Genomic DNA, 21,881 nt, shown 5'->3' with positions numbered 1-21,881 from the left:
GTTTCTTTAAGTAGAATATCTATTCCTAAAGACAACATGTTCAGAATGAAGTTTGCACATCTGCAAGCAAGACACAAACCTGTTGTCAAGTTCCCATCTTTGTGCCTTTTCAGACGTTTGATGTTTTACACTTTCCGATAGACATTTGCCATTTCCTTGTGGCAGCACCTTGCTTGTGAAGGTGTTCCCACAAAACCTGTTTAGATGGCTTAAAAATGTGTTCAGTGTTGAGTTATTAAGCAGGTTTTCATGAATCCAAAATGTTACTTATTTTTTTAGTCTTCATGTGTTTTGCATCATGCTATCAGCCGTTCATCTAACCAGCTCTGAGCTGGGACATAGCAACATAATGTTAATTTAGGGTTTGTTTTCCAGAGGAGAAAGGTGGGATTTTGCAGAGCTCTAGGAACATGCCTTTCTCCTTAATCCAAAATCACAAATTAAAATTTCCTATTTATACTTTTCTCATATAACCTCACCCCTCCCCAGCACATCTTGCTTATTTCTGGAGAAGTTTCTTATTAAAATGTATTCAGTTATACAGTTAAAGGATGAGGTGCAAATTTCATCTTGCAGTAGAACTGAAATACTTCAAGTATCAGAGCTGTTATTTTCTGAAGTATTGAAATCTGTTTCTGCTTTTCCTGAACAGTATCATTATTTGAGTAAAAGATCTCAACCAGATCTCAACCAGATAAGATTAATTCAAATTGTGACATTAAAAACAATAATTTCAGTAGCATTCCATATGTTTCTAACTCTCTCCACTAGATTGTGTTCTTAACTGGCTTTGGCTATGTTTATGTGGACATCACCCATCGGTGTGGAACAATAGTCATAACCTTGGCCCCAGAAGGAAGAGCGGGACCTGTCGAGATCAACCTCAACAGGTACATAAAGCACATAGAAGATGATAAAAAGCATTGCCAAAGAGTGCTGAGAGGTCGGTCAGCTTTCTAAGTGTTAACTGACATACAAACTTTGGATTAACTGTTTGTTTTGTTTAATACTACTGCATACTCTGTAGCATATGTTTAGACCATATGTTATGCTTTGTATATCACAGTTAACCAAAGGACAATCTAACAACAAAAGTCATGTCACTTTAGGGTAAACACTAGATGTCTGAGACAAAAGGAAGTCCTGAGTTGTTCATTAAAAAGATACATTTTCCGTCATAATTAAGTTTTGAGTGTGTTCATCAGTTGAAAATGTATTTAACCAGGTCCTGCCATCTGTAATCATACAAGCTCCCACTACAATTGGTAGGAAGCTTGACGTGCAAGTACTGTAGAAATAGTCTTACAGTCAGTAATTAACTGTACTTAATTATAACACTCTTTTTTAGAAGACTTCCGCACTTCCATAACACACCACAACCTGGTCCTCAAGTGCAATTATAACACTACCTATTTCCAAGATGCAGAATGCCTCGCCTCCAGCAATGCTGTTACAATTAGCGTGGAATTTGTTGTACTGTTTTTATTTGCACTGTAATTAAGTATTAATCCCTGAGAAACTGGTCATCAGCAGTACATAATAGCCCACTTGCTAGTTAAACTTGGCAATGGGCAGTTAACACTGGAGGGGGGGAGGCCCTAAATGTTGTCAGTATAAAAATGCTGTGGTGGCTTCATTGGAGGGCACTCGCTGCAGGTGACATAAAATTAATTATCCATAATAGTAACCTTCAGTTGTGGCTCCCAGAAGATATTGTAACAGCTGAAGCTGTACATGAATTATCAGAAAATTGTATTTGTTGTCTCCTTTAATATCTGTCTCTGTTGCAAATGTAATAGGGAATTACTGTGTATATAGAGATGTTCCTGTCCGAACTATCCTGTTGATTGATAAGAAAGAAAAAGAAACATGGCATAGATGTGTAGTATCCCATTTCTTAGACGACCTCCTGAGCGGTACCCGAGGTACTGTGGTGATTAAGGATGCCAGATCCCATTAATATTAATGGGACTTGCACAATGAGTTTCCCATAATAAATAGAGAATGTCTCTTCTGATAGATTTTTGAGAAAGCAAGATGCCAGGTGAACTTAAAATACATGAAGTAACAAAGCCTCTTTTCCCTCCTGTCTAGAAGTCAAGAGCAGACTCTGTCACTGAAAATGTTCATCAGTCAGTTAAGTCTTTCTGCGTTTGATGATATTACAAACCACAAAGTGTCATCTGAACTTCTGCGGCTCACAGCAGACAACATTTTCCTCAACATGGGCCCAGCCACCAGCTACGTGAGACCCTTGTCGCAGGAGTTGCAGCGAGATGCTGTGGAAGGCCTCCCACAATTTCATAGTCTCCAAGTGTATTGTGAAGACTTGCAACTGGACAATCAGTTGTACAGCAAATCCAATTTCCATTTTGCAGTCTTGCTGTGCCAAGGAGAGAAAAACGAGACCGTGCAGTGGTCCAGAGTGAACAACCTCATTGTTTGTAACAAAGACTTGGAAAACTATAAGGAAAACTGCTTTATAAAACTCTACATTGCTTTTTCCGAGGAAGAGAATTTCATGTTTCACGTGAATGACCTTAGCTTTGAGCTCAAACCAGCTAGGCTGTATGTGGAAGACACTTTTGTTTACTACATTAAGACTTTGTTTGATACATATCTTCCAGAAAACAAAACCACTTGTCAATCCATGAATACTTCAGATACTACCCTGATACTGCCTGAACAAGTGAGACAGCATGCAAGAGCTTTAGTCAAGCCAGTGAAGTTAAGAAAATTCACGATACAACCCGTTAATCTCCTTGTCAGTATTCATGCTTCACTGAAACTGTACATAGCCTCAGATCACACGCCTCTCTCCTTCTCTGTGTTTGAGCGAGGGCCCATCTTCACCACTGCCAGGCAGCTTGTCCATGCCTTGGCCATGCATTATGCTGCTGGAGCACTTTTCAGAGCAGGTCAGTACTTTTCCTTTACATGTAACATTTTTATTAGGTACCAGGATTCTGTGGTTGTCTCTCAAGCTGAATAACCTAGATGTTAGCCATACAATTATTGTTTTCCTCAGACACCGTTTGATAATGATGTTTTCAGACACCTTTCATGTCCTGCCATATGACAGAAGGGAAATAAAATGGGTGAGCAGACACCAGTGAAGATTTGTAAAGTTGTGCTAAACATTAGCCAGCCGCCTGAAGGCTTTACGAAACCCCGAACACAGCATAAAAATGTATTCTAGCTGGCTTAGGTTTTGTCATTTTATATTATAGCACTAGTCAGAATCAACCCACATTCCTCACATAAACTTCCCAAAACTACATTTAATCAAATTATTCAGCATGTTGCTCTGCATTCAGAAGTAAATTATAGCCCTGAATGTTGTTTTGTTGTTAAAACTCCTTTTGGCTGCAGTTTATGATTAGAAATCTGTCTTTCTTCATAAAGCCTTCATGCTAAACTGGCACACAGATGTTTGTTGTCCTTTGATCCAAGAACTACGAAGTCTGCTGTAACTAACTTTTTCCCATATAGATTCAATGGTGAGCAATTACTCTATTAGGTTAGCAGGTACATTCTGTTCCCATAAATATTAATTTAGAAATCATGAGATTTGGTCTCTGGCGTGTCTTAGTGTGGAGTGGAATTTGTACCTGAAAGAGGACGAAGCTCCTCCATGATCAGACACAAGTAACGTACTCCACACTGAAACATGGGATTTATTTTTCTGCAATACTAATGGTCAGATTTTCTGAAATCCTGATGTTTCCATTTGTGCTGCAAGCATAGCTGCGACCTGATTTCTGTGCAGTTTCCAAACTTGTGTGCAAGCATTTCAGGTATTTATAAATAGAAATAGCGAGATGCTGGTCTGGTCTTTCACTGTGTGCATACTTGACTTGCACAGCTGAATATGGCAACTGTGTACAAAATTGTGCACCGATTCATTGTTTTCTTCCATTATTTTGCTTGCAAAATTTCTAGGTTTTTCTTCTTACTACTTGTTTGGACTTGTTTTACAGTCAAATCCCATAGTACTAAAGGAGAGATCTAGTTCCTTGCTAATTAAGAGAGAAACTGTGGGTAAATACGGTCCATGGTGTGAATGTTTCTCCCCACAACTGGCTAGGAATGATGATACAAGTGGTGATAGACTGCAGCAGAAAATTGGAGTTATACTGGCTTTTCATCTGCATCATCCCACAGGCGGCACATATGCTAGTTAGGGATTCCTGAGCCTGGTCTTGGTCCTTCCTCCTGTGCTACTCTTGCAGTGTGCACTAGTGCACAGGCCACTGGGCTCATGATGTAGCTGAAATCAAGCAGGTTTAAATATTAAGAAATAAGGTTTGCTTCAGTGGAACTTCTCTTCAGGAAGATAGATAAGCATATATTTAGTTACTACTTAAATCCCACTCAAAGCACTAAATCTAAAATGTATTTTTTGAAAGGGGTTACCATGATTAAAATGGTGAATTGTATTGATTAATGTTTACTTGGGCAAAGACAACGCTTTATTTTGAAGAATTTGTGACACTTGTCAAAAGGCTAATTGTGTCAACAAGTTAAAAGGGAGGAAAAATCAAGCAAAAAGCATTATGTGGTCTGCAAACCCTGAGTCCTTTCCTCACCATCAGCTGACTTACCCTTCTTGGATTGGTCTCTTGTGGAAGAGGACCTCACTCTCTTGCATTTTAACCACATTAATCTGCAAAACGATGGGTTGTTTGACGCTCTTCTGCTCACCACTGTCCCATGCATAAATCATTGTAGCATCTGCAATAACGGCATTCCCATACAGCTCTTCCGTATGTTCCAAGTTGGATATAGTCTCATTTTGCCCTTGGTCTGTGTGCAAGACCATTGCTGCCCTGTGAGAGGGGGCAGGATTTGCCCCAAAGCCTGCTAAAGGGGGTTATCAGGCTGCCCCATATGTTGCAAAGGAGTGTCCAGAATCCATGTCTCGTAAGCAATGAATAGGGCTGGAGATCTCTGCTCAAATATGCTGATTAGGACTGCTTGTCTCAAATTAGCAAAACTTGCAATGGAAATCTCCCATCCTTTTCTAATTAAGTTGGCTTCTATTTGAAAGTTAATAAAATTCTATTTTAAAATATTACTGGTATCAGCCCGATCTAACCCTATAGTTGCCTATAAAGAAAATGCAGTGGCTCTCTGCTAATACAGTTATAATTATTTCATATTAGTGGATGTAATTACTAAGCATACTTTGGGAAATGGTAACCTGACATGATAGTATAGTCATGCAAAGTAAAATGCAGCACAGAGCTTGTGAATTGAGAGATTATTCCTGATTCATCATTCTCCTATTCCCAACTTACTCCCACACCATCCTCCTTGGGTTGGGTGGTCCATGCCGGCGGTGAGGAGCCATTAATTTTGCTCTGAGCGTTGGCCAAGGCGGGTCACCCTTGCTGCAGGTTGCACGTTCCTCCCGTGTGCTCTCCAAGGGTGAGCACGCTCCTTCCAGAGCTTCTCAAAACCGACAGCCCACAGGCCAGGGCCAGACTGCAACAGCCCATCCCCAGGATACCAGGTAACCCCTCAGCTTTGTGTTCAACTGGTTTCATTCCTGGTTTTAATCCAGTTTTCATTCCTGAACACTCTGGCTGGCCAAACAGGTAAGTAGAGTTGGCGTCTCCCGTGCCCAGCTTGGCAGTGCCTGCTGGGGGTGTTACAGGGCAGCAAGGCACTAAGCCACGGTGTCGTGCAAGCCCCTTCCCATCACACCACCACCTCAGGACAAGGAATGCCAAGAATATTTGGCGGGGGGGGGAAAGCTGTAAGGGATTACTGCAACATTATTGATCAGAAAAAGCAGAAAGAGCATCTCTTCCATCTGTACATGCCTCCCCACCCCTCCAGCTTTTCATCACTTCACACAGTGGCAAGGGTAATTTATTAAAAATACTGCAGCGAGGCAGTCGCAGGCCCAGCCTGGAGCGCTGGCTTCCCCTGGTCCCCAGCAGGGAAGGACGGCCAGGGGGATGCTCCTTTCCAGGGCAGGCACCGCGGGGCCACAGCGCTCGCTGCCGCTCTACTCGTCGCGTTGCCAGTAGTACTTGTTTTTTGTTTTCGTAGTCCATCCCACCCTCTCCCTTACGTCCACTGTGGTTACTGCTTTTTATACTGCAGATACTGGAGTTCTCAACCTGCCAGGGCTGAAATGTGGGACAGATTCAACAAGAATAATAGATTTTCCGGGAGCTTAGAATGATAGTATGAGATTAATTCATTTCATATGAGTAACATTTTCTCTGCTGTTCAGTTTCATGATTCAGCCTTCCACAGGAGTGACTGGGAGGGGTTAACAGAAAACAAGAAAAGCATCTGGATAGCAGGAGTTTGCGGTGATGAGATGGGAATGAGGCGGGCAGCGCAGATCAAGGACCCTCAGCAGGAGAGCAAGAGGCCAGTCTGTCCATCTTTCAGTCTCCTTGTGCCTTGTGTCGCTCCAACAGTGCCAGCTGAAATTCATGGTACCAGGGCTCAAAGACCAGGCAGTTCCCATTTAACTTTTATTGCCATTTCTGAATCGCTCTCTCTGGGCTGCTGAAAAAAAAAAGTTATGCAGCACTATTTCCCTAATAAATCTGCTGCCAACCAGCCTGAGAAAGACAAGACCTGCGAACAGCTTTCCAGCAACAGATTGCTGCGTGCTCGGCCATCCAGCGAGCTGCTGGCAACCCTGCGTTTATATAGGAAACCAGATCCGCAGAAACCTCTCCTGGGATATGCATAAGGAATACTCCCCTATGAGTAACCTAATCAGCATGTAGATGTCATTGCTGTTTACACAACTGTACTGAGCAAAAGACATTTGTCTGGCTTTCACTGCACTCTGAAAGAAAATGATCAGCTTAGAAGGGTTGGGGTGGATTTAAAATAACTTCTTAAGCACTTGTCAAAAATCTGCATCCCCTTTCCTAACACTCCATCAAGCAGTTGACCTGCACACTCCTGTAAAGCAGTACATTGTATCCGTGTAAACTCCCTGTCACAATTCTATCACATAAGGATGTTGAAATCACAACGCTGCCTTATAGCGTCTAAAACCGACCCAGCGATCTGAACTCGCAGTCCCGTTCCTCCGTAGCTGCGAGGCTCTCGCATCCGCCTCCCTAGCACACTTTTAGCAGAAATACGGGAAGCTCCTGGAAGGAAGTCATTCTAAAGCTATTTGTGAGTTTGCCAAAAGGATTTCTTTGATTTACGAAGTATGAAAGATTGCCATTTCTGAATTCATAGTGGATGAGTTATTTCCCGTGTTTTGCTCAAAGGAAGTTCATAATGTGATGAATTCTAGTGTGAAAAAGAGAATTAAGGAATAACCTTTTCACAACTGCTGCTTCTGCAGTTTTTGCAGCCGTAACATGTGTCTTGTTTCTCCACACAGGCTGGGTTGTCGGATCGTTGGAAATTCTTGGAAGCCCTGCTAGTCTGGTGAGAAGCATAGGGAACGGCATAGCCGATTTCTTTCGGCTCCCCTATGAAGGGCTGACCAGAGGCCCAGGAGCATTTGTCAGTGGAGTTTCCAGAGGAACAACATCATTTGTAAAACACATTTCCAAAGGTAGAGCTTTCACTTTGTTGCTCCTACTACTGCTTTGTTGTTGTGCGTTGTTAAAGGATGTGTTAAAGTTTTAAACAATATTGCTTGCAGCTTTGTTTGGCTTGCTAGGCTGCAGCGAAATGCTAGGAGGGTAAGAAAGCTCACATATAACATCTTATGTATTAAACAGATCACCGCTTAACTACAGCGCGTAAGAGTGTTTCAGAAACTTCAGAATTTTAAACCTCCCAGTGGGAAATGGAGATTGGCTCAGCCAGTATTTCATGTGATAACTGCAGAAATATTAAAGGTGTTCTGTACTTCTGCTAACCATCAGAAATTCTACACTCCGTCGCCTCATCATATTTATTATTTCTTTTTTCCAAAAAAAAAAAAAAAGTAGATACAGTTGTCATAACTGTGTAAGTACGTGGATGGGTTTTGACAGCAGGGCTGGGCTGGCCTGAGAACAGGAGCAGCTTTTTGTTTTGCGAAGTCTGTATAAACAGTGCCATCGCGTGGCTTCAGCCGCCCGGGAGAGACCCTGGGCTGCTGCTCCAGGCTCCCTCAGGACACGTCCTCCCGGGCTCCTTCTGTAAATATTTGTTTACCTTTCCGTCACACACACGTCCCCCCCACTCCGTTTAGGTTAGCCTTACAGAAGTTGGGGACCCGGGGAAGGATGTTCGGACGAGTTGCTGTTCCCACTGGCCAGGCAAACCTGGTGCAGGCTAATGTAAAAGGCGTGACGTGGACCGCAGCAGCAGTGTGGTGATGCTTAACAAATAGTAAAGCATGTTACACATGGGCGACTTTTCAGTCGACTTGCTGTTCTGCTCGTAAGCTCAGTATTGCAGTCAGGCGTACAACGTCTCCGTGTTTTAAATTAAAGCATTTTGATCCAGACCCAAATGTATATCTCCATGTATTTAGGTACACTGACGTCAATTACCAATCTGGCAACAAGTCTTGCTCGGAATATGGATAGGCTGTCACTGGATGAGGAGCATTACAACCGACAAGAAGAATGGAGAAGGCAGCTTCCAGAGAGCCTGGGAGAAGGACTGAGACAGGGGCTCTCTCGTTTAGGCATTAGTCTTCTAGGTAATGTACTACTAAATATCAAGTTGAGTGATAATAGTGTTTTCTGATCTGCTCACCAGCCTTTTCTACATGTGAGTTATAACTGCAAATTCTCTTTCTTTTGGTGTTTTCTTGTGACATAGGCTCACAGTACGTGTATAAGATACTGTTTCTTTTTATCAAGGTTTAGTGACCTTTGTATATGTTTTTTGCTGATAAAATAATTGCAGATATGGAGCGAGTTTGCACTCTCTTTGTGAAATAATATTTTCATTGTTACATGATGCATATCTGAGAAGAAAAGAATAATTCTGCATTGGGCAGGGTGACTTATAGCTAAGTCAGCACAAAGACGTCATCACGCTGATGTTTACTTTCCAGTGAGTTATAGGAATGCCTTCCGAACCTGCTTGTTTTTGCTGCACTGTAGATATCGGGGATTCTTGGTTTTGTTTGAAAACCACTTGAACTTAGTGCAGATGTTAAGTAAGCTTTGATGAGGAATTCTGCTTTTACAAAGAGACCCAGATCATCCTGATTCAGTGTAATTGTATTCATCAAGCAGCCAAGTGGTTTGGTTAGAAGTGGGGATTAGGCTGGCCATTTCAAAATAGTATCTAAAAATTTGAAAACTAACCCGCACTGGAAAAAATCTCTGCGAGAAGTTTTGCAGTAAGGGGCTGGATTTTCTAGGTTACTTCTACTTGTCACACAGCAAAGGAATGCAGAACTGTATTGTTTGGCAGAGTTCCTCAGTACGTATTAAAGAGTATGAATCCCTTAGAGATCAAAGTGACCAAAAGCAGTCCAGTGCAAAAGGTTAGAAGAGCTGAAGCTTGAAAGGATTTGTCCTCTTTCCTAATCTTCAGTAGTGTACACAACTCCTAAATTTGCAACCACAACCCTGAAAGCCCCAAAGAGGAAGTGGTAAAAATGTTACAAGTTTGGGTTGAGTTACTGGAAATTATTTTAAGCAATAACATTAGATGATGTGAAGCACTGTCATTTGATAATGCCTGTAAACCAGTGAGTGAGTGTCCTGGGAGAAATGTGCATAAAGGAGAAATTTCATATATTAGTAGCTACCATCCCAATAGTAAGCTGTTACTGGTGTTGCAAATCAAAGGCAGTTTGGAGAAGGTTTTATTTTTCCTTCTTGTTTTATTGGGCTAAGGGCAGTCAGGTTGAGTAGCTGGATGAAAGATTATACTTTTAGAAGCGCTGTGTCGGCCTGGTGTATATGTGCTGGTGAAATGGTTTGGTGATCTTGGCTCAGCTATTAAGAAGAAAGCAAAATAACGTGGTGCCTATCCCCTTCACTGACACACCAGAGCCCTTCAGAGCTAAAAGCATCAGCGGTACAGCCTGAAGTAAAGAGCAAAACTTCGTAGCTTTGGCTGTAACAAGGCAAAGTTTCTGCTGTTCAGGAAGGCCGGGAACTCATAACGTGCACACACAAATACGCCGTGCCTGTACCTCCCTGCGCACAAGGCTTCCGTCGTTCGCGGGAGTACGCCCGAGTTAAAAACAAAACCAAAAAAAAAAGAGCTAGAATTCTACTGTCCCTGATTTCCTGAGAAATCAGACTTCATGTTAGAAACTTAGAGCTTCATATTAGCATTTAAGCTGTGCTCCTCCACAAGCTAGGATCTTGGTTTTGCTCCGCTGTTGTTATTTAGAGATTCCTCCCTGCTAAATACCTCTGTTCTTAGCAGTGGAGGCAATGAAGCACCCAGATAAATAGCTACGGTTACTGTGTAGCTGGACTGGACAAGTATGGTTCCTCTCACTAAGGGAGGAATCAGAAATATTACACTGAATTTGTATCAGGCATAATTTTTTTATTTATTTTTTAAAAAGCATGTTTTCTCTGTATGCACAGCAGCATTCATGTAAATGTGTCGAGCCCTAAATTAAGAAGAGACCTACATTTTGATTTTTACAAACGCATCAGAAAGCTGTTTCTGTCCTGACCATTTAGTTTAAAGAATATTATGGCCTCCCCTCAAAAAAACAGTCATAGCTGAAGGGAAGGTATCACCGTGCTGCTTTCTTTCACCAGCATGTTCAGAGTAAATGTGAACGTGCTTACTCTAAAAACACTTCCATTCTTCATACATAACGAAACGAAGCGGAGCTGCTGTGTTGTTTTCCTTCACAGGGATGAAGCATTCAGATGAGCACAGGAATGCACAGAGCAAGATCCTTTGAAACCATAACTTCTATGACTTTCCAACTGTAAAACTGAGAAGTGTGAAAAAGATTTCTAGGATAGTCACAGTACTATCACGTTTGTAAAAACCATCTGACTCATGCAAGCAGCTTAAAGAATTGCAAACGCAGATTTCGTGCCTAGGCACAGGCATGTAAGAGCCCTCAGTTCACCGAGACATTGTGGTATCTGCGCAAAAAGAAGAGTTGAGTTTCTGATTTTTCTGAAAATCTGGCTCATGGTGGCCCTGATTCAGCAAAGCACTTAAGCATGTGCTTAAGAGCTTTGCTGAATGAGGGCCAAAATCATGTGCTCTTGTCTCCTCCTCGGTGCAAGTTGTTCCCTGTGGTACATTCTTAAGTGCTTTGTCCTGTCTCGTTTTAAATGACTCAAGCACTGTCAGAGTGTTGTTTGATTTGATTGTTATCTTTGGCCGGCTGTTGTCATCTTTTTTAGTTTGGGGGAGACTTCTGGGTCATTTTAGTAACATCTCTGCGTGAAAAGAAGCAAAAGCTTCTGATAGGTGTATTTTTTCTTCTATACGATTAGACAAAAATGCAGTAAAATTGTATTTAAAATATTTAGAAGATTGGCACTCCTCACCACAGAACTATCTCTTGCATTTTTCATGACAAAGTCAAGCTTAAAATAAAGATTTATAACTGTGTGAAAGAGAATATTGAAACTATAGGCTTTATTTTCAACTACTGGTCCTGGTGAAAAATATAGTATTGAAGTAGCTCCCTGTAAGAAGCTGAGCATTTCTGGATAACCAAAAATCCGACAACTATTAGAAAAAGCCATTTTTCACAATGGCAAAAGTGTCCCACATTTCAGTTACTCCTTCCTGCTTTTGAGGAAGGTGAATTGATAGTAATACTGACCGACAGTGTAACTGTGCTGCTGGAGAAGGTAAAGCCTGGATTTCAGAAGCTCAAGTTTTTGTTATTATGCCGGGGGTGGAGGGGTGGGGGGACACCACTCTACGTTTGCCTATCTACAAGCGAGATGCTAAGAGCCAGTGGTAATCCTGAAGGTGTGCTATTCCATGCACAAATTCTGCAAATATATTAATGCGTGCCACCAGGTGCTCTGTTCCTGTAGCTGCATTTTCGTGTGGTGTTTGCTGTGATGAGACTGCGCTTCAGCCGTATTTTTGGTGTGAAACGCCAGCAGCGATCCTGAAGGACAACAGGGAAAAGAAAAGGAAGCAAAATGGTTTCAGCTTGGCTAGCTTCCGGACTCAGGGCAAAACATGGCCAGTTTCTCCTGGTGGGGGATTTTTTTCTAATTATTTCTTGGTCTGAAAGAGTTTGTCACAAGCAACTTGAGCTTTGCTAAGTTCTGTAAGCCATGCTACGTTCACCAAACATTGTCAGTCTCTGCATGAGCCAGTTGCTGCCTGTAATCAAATTCTTCGTGAAGTAATACAGTGATATACTCTGAACTGTCTGAATTTTGTAGTTATCAAAGTATCTTTTTTATGGTTACTCAGCAACATGTATTAACCAGAGTGCACCCCAGCTGATGTTTAGCAGATGTTACGGTGTTGCTGGAACCTCTTTGGTCCAGTAATGGAAGAATATGTTTTTATTTTGTTGCTTTGGTGTTTAATTTTATTGAGGTTTTATTTATACATGTGTAGTCTGTGTGTACATATGTGGACATGCATATAAAATTGAATGCCTAGGGTAAGGAAGGAAAGAAAAATGGAGAATGGTTTCATTTAAAAAAAAAAAAAAGGGCACGGGACATTACAGAGAAGGGACAGGGACAGCAGTAGGACACCATAGCTGTCTCTAGACTGTGAGAATGAGAGTGGAAAGGGAGGAACCACTACATGTGACTCCATGCTCTGCTTCCCTGATACCCTACTGAAATCTGGGGGGAGAGACCTTCTGTGGTAAGTCCATCCAGCATGGTGCTCCTACCACGTCACTAACGTTGTGCTAGAAAGAGGGAAGCCACACGGACACAGGGGACATCTGCTTCACACACAGTTTCTGCTGCTAGGAGTTGCAATGAACCTGACGTGTGCGTCACCATTATCTCACTGCTGTTGGGTTTTGAGGTTGCTCAGCCTTTGACCTATGGGTTTTTTTCCTTTGCCCACACATGATGCACACAAGAAAGGAGCTGCACAGATCTGGCTTCCCCATGCAAGGAGGGTAGGATCAGGAGTAAGGTTATGGTTTATTATGTGATTTGTGGGCATGACCACAGCACGTGAATGAGTTATGTCAGTGAGTTGCTGTTTGAGAGAAGAGATTACGAAGGGTGAGCGGAGGGGAAAGAGGAGATCATTGGTTATATTTTTTGCAGGTAAAAAAACAGGACTTGCAAAAGGATTTGATGTATGAAAGCACAGTGGCTTCACAGACAAGTTCAGAGCATGCATAAAATGGCAGAATAACAGAAAGTGTGGAAGTACTAAACAACCAGCTAATTAAGCTATGCATTATTTGGGGCACTATATAAATAATCTTATATAACACAGTCACAGCAGTCTCCATTCCGTTTCCTTGTCCTCTGGGCCTAATTCCAGCTGAGAAGTGCCTGGAGCATACCACAGGTCCTTTGGAGTCGGCTCTTATTTATTATTACCTTATAACATTGCTCAAGTGTATTGCAGTAAATAATTTACTAGTGCTAGGACTTAGATGGATTACATTTAATAAGGCAATAACTTCTGTTCTGAAAGTGCAGTTGCTGTGGATGACCTCGATAGATAGGGTGAGGGAGGTCACAGGGTAACATAATACTGTAACGTAGCAGAACACCAAGTATTGTTTTATGCCTTCAAATGCATCACAATTGTACAAAAGAAAAGACTGGCCGAACAATCCCAATTGTGTAATGCGGTGTTGGGGTATTATTTTAGTCAAGCAGCAGGAGCAGCTGGTAAGTACTAGTGAAACAGAATTCAACTGAAAACTGTATCATTTCCATGGTATGGCATTAAGGAAGCTTCATGGCCTTTGTGGTACAAAGGGTGAACATTCAGCCGCACGCTCAGCTTCAGTGAGTGAGCTCAATAAAAGCTGCATATCGTATTAAAAATAGACCAGCATTTTCTAGGGAAATGCTATAGGTTTATCAGTAAAGGTTACACATACAGAATTTGGAAGCAATCTCTCTAAGAGGAGAGGGAGGCATTTATGGGGGGTGCAAGTTTCTTGAATTGCTGATAGGTAGCATCCCAGGGACAAGGATCTGGGGAAGTGTGTGCTGCTGCTCATCCTCATTTTTTCTTTGGACAAAATACCAGTCTACAAGTACAATATTAGTTCTTGTTGTTCAGAGTCAGCAACTTCTCCATTTATCCAGTAACAGTAACTAAAACCATCTGAAAACCGGTTAGTGGCTAGCTGACTAGTGCATGTCACGCTGGTAAACACATGGGGCCAAATACCTCGGCTGTGATTGTCCGAATCTGTGGAATTATGCCTGGATTTGCTTCCACATACAAAGCAGAATCTTCAAAGATGTCTGGGTTGCAGTAAAAATGCCTGGTTACCAAGCTGACACTTGGTCCTACTCATTAAATAATTGTTTTATCTTGGTATTTGCAGCTGAAGGTGCAAACTGAGAGCTAGCCGAAGAGCATGCAAACTTTCTTTTCACTGAGCAAAGAACCTCGGATCAGGCAGACCATTTTCTAACTGATGTCACTTTGTCCAATCCTTGTACTCTTAGCTATTTCCAAATAGCTTATCTATCAAAATTACAATAACTAGAGACATGTCTGTGGTTAAGTGGCTAGAGTAAACTCAAGATCAAAGAAATGTACCACCTCACATACTAGTTTACATTTAGGAAGATTTAAGCTGGAGTTCTCTGTTGATACTAAAACCTGGGAAGGTCACTGTGTCACTTGTAAAAGTTTGACCCATGCGCATTAAAGTAAAATATGATCATTTTCACAAAAAAGTAACAAAAAGTCTCAAAGTCTAATTCTGCTGATCTTAGTAATATATCAAAAGTTGCATTAGCTTACGAACATTTCTGGCAGTGGAAGAGGATATAAAAATGATCTATTGAATACAGGCAGTTTTTATTCTCATTAAGGCAATCTCAGGCTTATTTCCATAACAGCTCAAGACTTTTAAAATGGGTGGATTTTATTCCGAGCCCAACATTTTCAGAATTGCTATACGGAGTGAGATAAATTAACTCAGCAAAAGCATTTAGCGAAAGTAGTTGAAAGATTAAAACATACTGTCAAGTTAAGCGATCTGAATGTTTAGAAAAGTAAAATACTTTTTTTTAAAAAGGAAGTTGAGATTTAACTTAAACTGAAGTTAAGATATTGTTTAGCTAATTGGTTGCATGCTAAATAGCTGTACAAGAAGGGTGGGGTACAGTCTAGTAATCCAAGCAACATTCACGTCCAGATTTCCTCTTACTCTGGGATACTAATCTTCACTAATTACTGGGGACTCTTTTTTTTTCAGGTGCTATCGCTGGGATTGTGGATCAGCCGATGCAGAATTTTCAGCGAGTATCTGAGGCCCAAGCTTCAGCTGGGCATAAAGCCAGAGGGGTTATCTCGGGTGTGGGGAAAGGAATCATGGGCGTCTTCACGAAGCCCATCGGAGGGGCAGCTGAGCTCGTCTCCCAGACAGGTTACGGTGAGTTTCTCCATTTCCAATATCTCCATTTAAATTCAAAATGTTGTATCTTCAGATACAACCTGCTATGTCTCACTTACCCAGCTCAGTAGCTGTGTGACTTAGAGAAAGATTTAGAAATGCCACCACTGAATAGTTAGAAATGTTGTGCTCATTTTCTTAAAAGCCATCATGTTGTGCTTCTCTCTTGTGTTACCGATCAACGCTGTACAGCCTCAGAAATACAGAATGCAGAAAGCATGAAGTAATTCTTGGAAAACAAGAGAATTAGTTACAGAAACATATGTGCTTACAAAAGAGTTTTTGACATAAAAGTGTTAGAGCAACACTATATCCAATTAGCGCGTTATTTTGAGGTTGCTTTGTTACGGCAAGGAAAGAGTTTTGCTATCGCTACACAAAGAGAGAGTTATGTTCCTGGGAGAAAGAAGTGAGTCGTGTAGTGGGAGCATCCACTTTAAACTGCAGAGTTGTGAGAAGAAAGTCCCGGTTTTGGATATACGGGTAACCTTTTAACGACTAGAGGTGGGTTTTCCAGCTAGGCTGAGCACTTAGTGGCAGCGGTGGTGAATCCTTTCAGATTGATGTGAATATTTCTGGACGACACAAAACTGTAAAAGATAAAAATGAAATATTAAAATACATTCATTTCTTTGTTTCCGCTATCAATAAATCAAAGCTGTTGGTCTGGATATTTAAAGGGGGGGAGCTGTCAGGGAAGAAAAGCATGGAGACCTATTGATACAAGGACAGTTTTGCTTCACTAATTACACCGGACAAACCTTGAAGATTTAAGCCTTTAATCACTAGCAATACTTACGTTTGTGATGCGTTGATTAGAATAAAGGTAGTTCTCCTAGGGCTTAAGTTTAGGATATTATTTCCACACTTCCAACTTTCTTACATTCAGAACGCATTCCTTGAAGCAATCTATTTAAAGAAATAATGAAACATTTAATAATTACAATTCTTGAAAATTAACTTTGTCTTGTCTGTATGAGTGTAAATAATAACTGTTCTCCTGAATTATGCATCCCATAGGTGTAAAACCCGTATCAGTAAAATTAGAAATGTTTGTCTGTTGCCGGCTGTCTGTCTGTTGTTTTTGCTGCCCGTGTTTTGCTGCCCAATTAAATCTTTCTAGATTTAATTCCGCTGCAGTCTTTATCAAGAAACTTGTAACAGCAGAGGGACACTTTTCATTGCAGATATGGTATACAAGACATCATGTTTTCCATGAGCATGTGACAAAAAGAGTTAGCCAGGAAAAAAGCATAAAAACTGTATCAATAATAGCTGACAGTGCGTGAGAGGAAAACACAAGAGTTCAAGTAACTCTTACCCACAACTGGATTGGAAGTGGGACCGTGCCTCTTGGGGGGGACCGAGGGGTGGGGGACCACACAGAAATAAACACATGTTCTCTCTTTCTCCATCTGTAAATAACATTTTCACTCACATAATGCTGAGAACCTCGGTAAGCCAACTGTTACAACTGGGATGCTGCTTTTAAGTATTACCATCAACATGTGTGCTAAAAATTAAAGGGGTTTTTTTTCAGCACTGATGTTTTGTTTAAATTATTATCCATTGTGTAAAAAGGAATCTAAGTTATTGACACCCTTATGCAAAAATGCCTTTTGCTTCAATGGAATGCTTAATTAGACAAAAGAAAAATTCTTTGTTTATTTAAAGAGTAAGTTTGCACTAAACCGTGTAACGCTAGTGCTTGCTGCTTCACCTACTTCCTGTCTGTCTTGTAAAAATTTTTAAAACTACTTAATTTGTGAATTTTTTTGCAACCCACTCATTCTTTCTGGTGACCATACCTCATCTTAAAGGTTTACAAGGCATCTGAAAACATACATACTGTATCATCTTCAGCTTTGGATAGTCTATTTAGAAACCTGTTTAACTGCTTCTTGTAGTCTCCATTCTGTGCTGGCACTAAGAAGAATTCACAATAAACCAGATGCCTCGGGAGATCTCATAAATGTATATGCATCTGTGTTTAACAGCTGGATTAAGTAACTGAACATTTAAATACAGGATCTAGGCAAACTAGCCTTCTAATTTGTACCGATCGTGACACGTATATGGAAGTATTTTAATATTAAGCAAGAAAGTTAACAATGGTCTTGATTTTTTCTACATAAATCCTGAGTGATGTGTCCGATCCTACTCTGAAATGATGGCTCTCAGGAGCATTATGTTTCTCTTGATTGCAAGTGTATGGCTGATTTTTAGAGCACACGGTGGGTTTTTTTTGTTTTTTGCTAATGCAAGATCACCAGGGTTAAGCGCACAACTCTTGCATTGTAATATTTAATGAATTATCTCGACTATAGCTTCCAAAGATGTGACATAATTTTGGATCTGCACTATTTTATGAACTGCTCTAAACAGATGACATCACTGCATCATGTAACTGTTTTGTAGAAAACAACTACTAAAAAACTTAAATTCTCTTACCGCAGGTATTTTGCACGGAGCTGGACTTTCTCAGCTTCCCAAGCAGCGCTCTCATCCAAATGATCAACATGTTGAGCAGGCTCCAAATAGCCACGTCAAATATGTCTGGTAAAATTATTTAGACAGTCGCTCATTTTTACATCCACATTGTTTATTAATAGGTTCTGGCCTGTGGTCAAGTTAACAAGCTGCTTCCCTAGGAAAGGCTGAGTTATGGCAGTTTGTTTAGGAACATTAAACACAAAGGTAGTGCATAGAAACCCAATCTGCAAATGATGGGCTGCTGATCTGCTTCCAGCTTTGGAACTACAGAGCTGATCTTTATTTAATGGCATTCATTGAGTTCTTTCTTATTTCTCATCGCACCAAGCCCAGGAAAAATACTGCACATCTCCAGAAACAGCTGTTAGTGAAGATAGCTTTATTTTCTGCACTGAATTTGTAAGCCACTTCTCAGGGTAATTTTTCTGTTAGGATGGGAAATAGGCTAACCTAGCATGGTTATTAGGCCAATTTTGCAGTGAATGATTAAGGAGTTTTGTTAGTTTCACACTTAATAGGCTAAATCTTAAGTCTTACATCTTTCAGTAATGGAGATTTGGAATATACTCCCTGGCTTATTTTATATTTGTAGATGATAGCTACAGGCTTAAGTAAAAACATTAGTGATCAAAAGAAGTCCTGGAGAATCCAGTGCATAACACTGACTTCTTTTTTTTTTTTCTTCCCCCCCCGCCCCCCGCCCCTTGATAATGCAGGAAAATGCTGCAATCTCTAGGAAGGCCGGAGGTCCATATGGCCTTAGATGTCATGATTGTGAGTGGATCAGGCCAACAGCATGAAGGCTGCTTGCTGCTTACCTCGGAGGTGCTCTTTGTGGTCAGCATCAGTGAAGACACGCAGCAGCAGGCATTTCCCGTGACTGAAATCGATTGTCTGGAAGATGATCAGCAAAAAGATGTGCTGAAGGTGCAGCTAAAACAACAGAGAGTGCCTTCTGATTTGGAGGTAAAGACTTGAGTATGATTTTCATTCAAAGATAAAGTTACACTGATGATCTTTTGGCAAGAGACACACTCACCGTTGGGGCGGGAGGCCAGAGGTCTAAGTGCCAAACCGGGGGACCTGCTGCTTTCACGCACCCCGCAGTTGACCGTTTTGCACTTTGGATGAAAGGGGACGCATCTCCTCCCTCCTGTCCTCTTATCGATCATGACATTTCATATCTGTGACAGCAATTTTCTGAGGGAAAAAGTAGAGGAAGTCTGGGTTCTTGGTAAGCACACCTCTTTTCTGAAGAGGTTCTCATGACTACGTGTGAGTGAGGTGTTTATTGTTTGGCAAGTCAGCATTGCTGCCTGTGCCTACAAAGTCACAGCGAGAACAGTTGCTTTTCTTCTGCTGTGAATTTTGTTGTGAAAATTCAGTGGTGTTGATGCATGCTCCTTTCAGCATGTTTCTTATCTGGCTACTTCCAATGCAGTGGTCTTACTTGGCTGCTAGCATATTTACTTCCTCAGATCTTCCCTCTTCTTTAAAACGGATCAGTTGTTTTGCTGAGATTGGATGCACCAAGTGTTTGCCAGTAAGAGCATAAATCCTTCATCTTCATATTGAAAGATTTCTGAGCCGTCTGAATACTGAGGTTTTGGATGAATTATCTTCTTTTAATGGTAGAAGAATGTTATATTTTTACACTTTCGGGAAACAATGTTTATTGTATTAAATTCTCAAGTGGAATCATATGAGAGAGCGTTTCAAAGACAAACACGCATGTCCCTGTTGTTGTTTTTATAAAAGTGTGTCAGGTAGTTCATAGACTGCTATACCAGAAATTTCTCTTTCAAATATATGAAATGAACGTATGTAAAACCCCATGAAGTATGTGTGACAAAAAGTAGGGGAGGCTTCAGCACCTTCAGTAAAATCCTAACTTTGCTGAAGTCACTGAAGAATTTTGCCATCGATTCCTGCACAGCAAGGACTTCATCTGTGTCATGACAGCGCTTGGATTTTTTTGTGAAAGCTTTTTTTAGTGCTGAATTCTCTATTTACATTCATTGTCTTTCCACTAACCTCAGTCTCACAGAGTGCTGTTGACTGAAGTTGCCTTCTTTCACCACAAAGCTACATGAGGCATTACTTAAATTTTGATGCAAGTGGGCAAAGCTCAGCTTTTTTATCCCTGAGTTCTGTGTGGTTGCTAGAGGCATTCATCAGACTGAATCCAGACTATCCTGCTCAGTCCAGAGCTACTGTACTGGAGGGAAGAGGAAGATAATTTATTCTCCGTAAGGCATTTGATGCACTCAACCCATCCTAACCTAACGTTAGCACCAGCCCAGATCTTTTTTTTATCAGGCTGTAGTGTGATGGCTCTTGTCTTTGTAACTGGCTATCCAAGAGGTGAGGAGTAGGCTGCTGCTCTGGGGCAAGAGCTGCTTGCCCAAAGGTTGCTGCAAGAGGGTGATGAGGTAGAGGGGCTACCTGCCTGGGAGGAGGGAAGGCGAGAGACAGAGCGCCTAATTCTAGTCCCCACAGCTGCTGCAGCTGGGAACATATAGGACTTCTGGGCAAGTGGGTCCTGTTCACGCACACCGCAACTCTACATGGCATGCGGGGAGTCCAACATTCCCACATGCTAGTATGTGCAGTAAATGTGAAGTGTGAAAATACCTACCTGCTTTGTAGGTACTGGACCAAATACATGTTTTTTTCTGAAGTTCTGGATAGAAATATGGGAGTCCTACTCCAGTTGTGTAGCAATGCCAGCAGCTGTAAGCCTTGAGCCATCCAGCCTCAGTACACAATCTCGTTCGCTGATCCAAGCTCTTGAGAATGCAGTGCAAATCTATGGCATGATAAAAGCAGCAAAGAGTGCCTGTGCCCCAGGTGGAGCAAAGTCAGCAAAAGCTGAGTGATGCTGTGCAAAACAGACCTGGCAAAATATTCCTTCCAAATGCAGAATTCAGAAATTTGCGTGAAAATTTAAAATGTGCTATAAGGAGGAACAGTTGAAAATAAGGCAGACAAGAATAAGAAAGTTTAATTTTTTTTAATGCTAAGGCAGCTAGCACAATAAAAGATTCCAAAAGCTTCATAAAGTTTTAGTAAATACCTAGAGTTAAGTAATATTCTTTTGTAGTTAATGTTTATTACAGTTTTTCGCCTTAGCGGATTGGGAAACTTCATACTTAGTAGTTTCCATTCTGCAGCTGAGCATGTCACGTCTGTGTGCTTGGGGTGTTGTGTACAGCGCTGGTACTGGTGGGCACCAGGGCCTCCCCTTCAGGTGCCCGGCAAGAGCTTCTAAAGGAATTAGGAAAAGGAACCTTAGGAGTAGCAAGCTGTGATTTGCAGGTCAGCAGCCTCAGGGCTGCAGACCTACACCTAAATAGACACGACTCCTAAATATTAATAGTAGGCCGTCTTGTTGCACTGAAGATGTCCTCAGCTGAAGTGCAGACACATCTGTACATGATAACATTAGTAAAGATGGCTGGAACTTTTAGGTGGAAAATGCCCAGTCAAGTCAACCAAATATTACAGTGAGTTTAGCAAAATAGAGGTAATGTTACCAAATGTCTATTTTTCTGATTAATTTAGTCAAAGATCCAAGAAATAATACAACAAATTGCAACATTTCATTTCAACATTATCAAAATCCACTTTTTTGTCTTACTGCTCACAAAAATAATTGCCAAAAGTTTTGTTTCAGCTCTGCCCAAAACAGTTTCTCCTCTTCCCTCTACTCAGCTTCTTGGAACCATTATGAAACAGAACATGAGTTATTCTACAGCTGTAATCACCAGAGATGTTATAGAGCATATTTTGACTCCTTCAGCAATAGGTTTGCCTGATGGCTTGTTTGCCTCCACAATATATAACTTAATCCATCTGGCTAGGAATAGCCTGGATGGATTCTTGAAAACTCTGGCACTGACAAAATTGT

The 21,881-nt window shown here is 41.2% G+C and overlaps 1 protein-coding gene across 1 annotated transcript in view; it reads left to right on the top strand.

Annotated features, from left to right (window-relative positions):
• Positions 1-21,881, top strand: part of VPS13B (vacuolar protein sorting 13 homolog B) — a gene marked incomplete at both ends in the record, with an annotated part of 485,525 nt that overhangs the window by 460,499 nt on the left and 3,145 nt on the right. Inside the window, 7 exons of the mRNA XM_081996267.1 lie at positions 772-890; positions 2,095-2,918; positions 7,376-7,552; positions 8,465-8,635; positions 15,281-15,457; positions 17,935-18,037; positions 18,688-18,937. Of these exons, the coding sequence (XP_081852393.1) occupies positions 772-890; positions 2,095-2,918; positions 7,376-7,552; positions 8,465-8,635; positions 15,281-15,457; positions 17,935-18,037; positions 18,688-18,937 (1,821 nt within the window). The remainder of the gene's footprint in view (positions 1-771; positions 891-2,094; positions 2,919-7,375; positions 7,553-8,464; positions 8,636-15,280; positions 15,458-17,934; positions 18,038-18,687; positions 18,938-21,881) is intronic.

The sequence above is a fragment of the Phaethon aethereus genome (genome assembly GCF_964289735.1).
Source record: "Phaethon aethereus genome assembly, chromosome: 2".
Taxonomy (NCBI): Eukaryota; Metazoa; Chordata; class Aves; order Phaethontiformes; family Phaethontidae; genus Phaethon; species Phaethon aethereus.
Note: the sequence above shows the minus strand (reverse complement) of the source record. Positions and strands in the feature narration are given on the sequence as shown.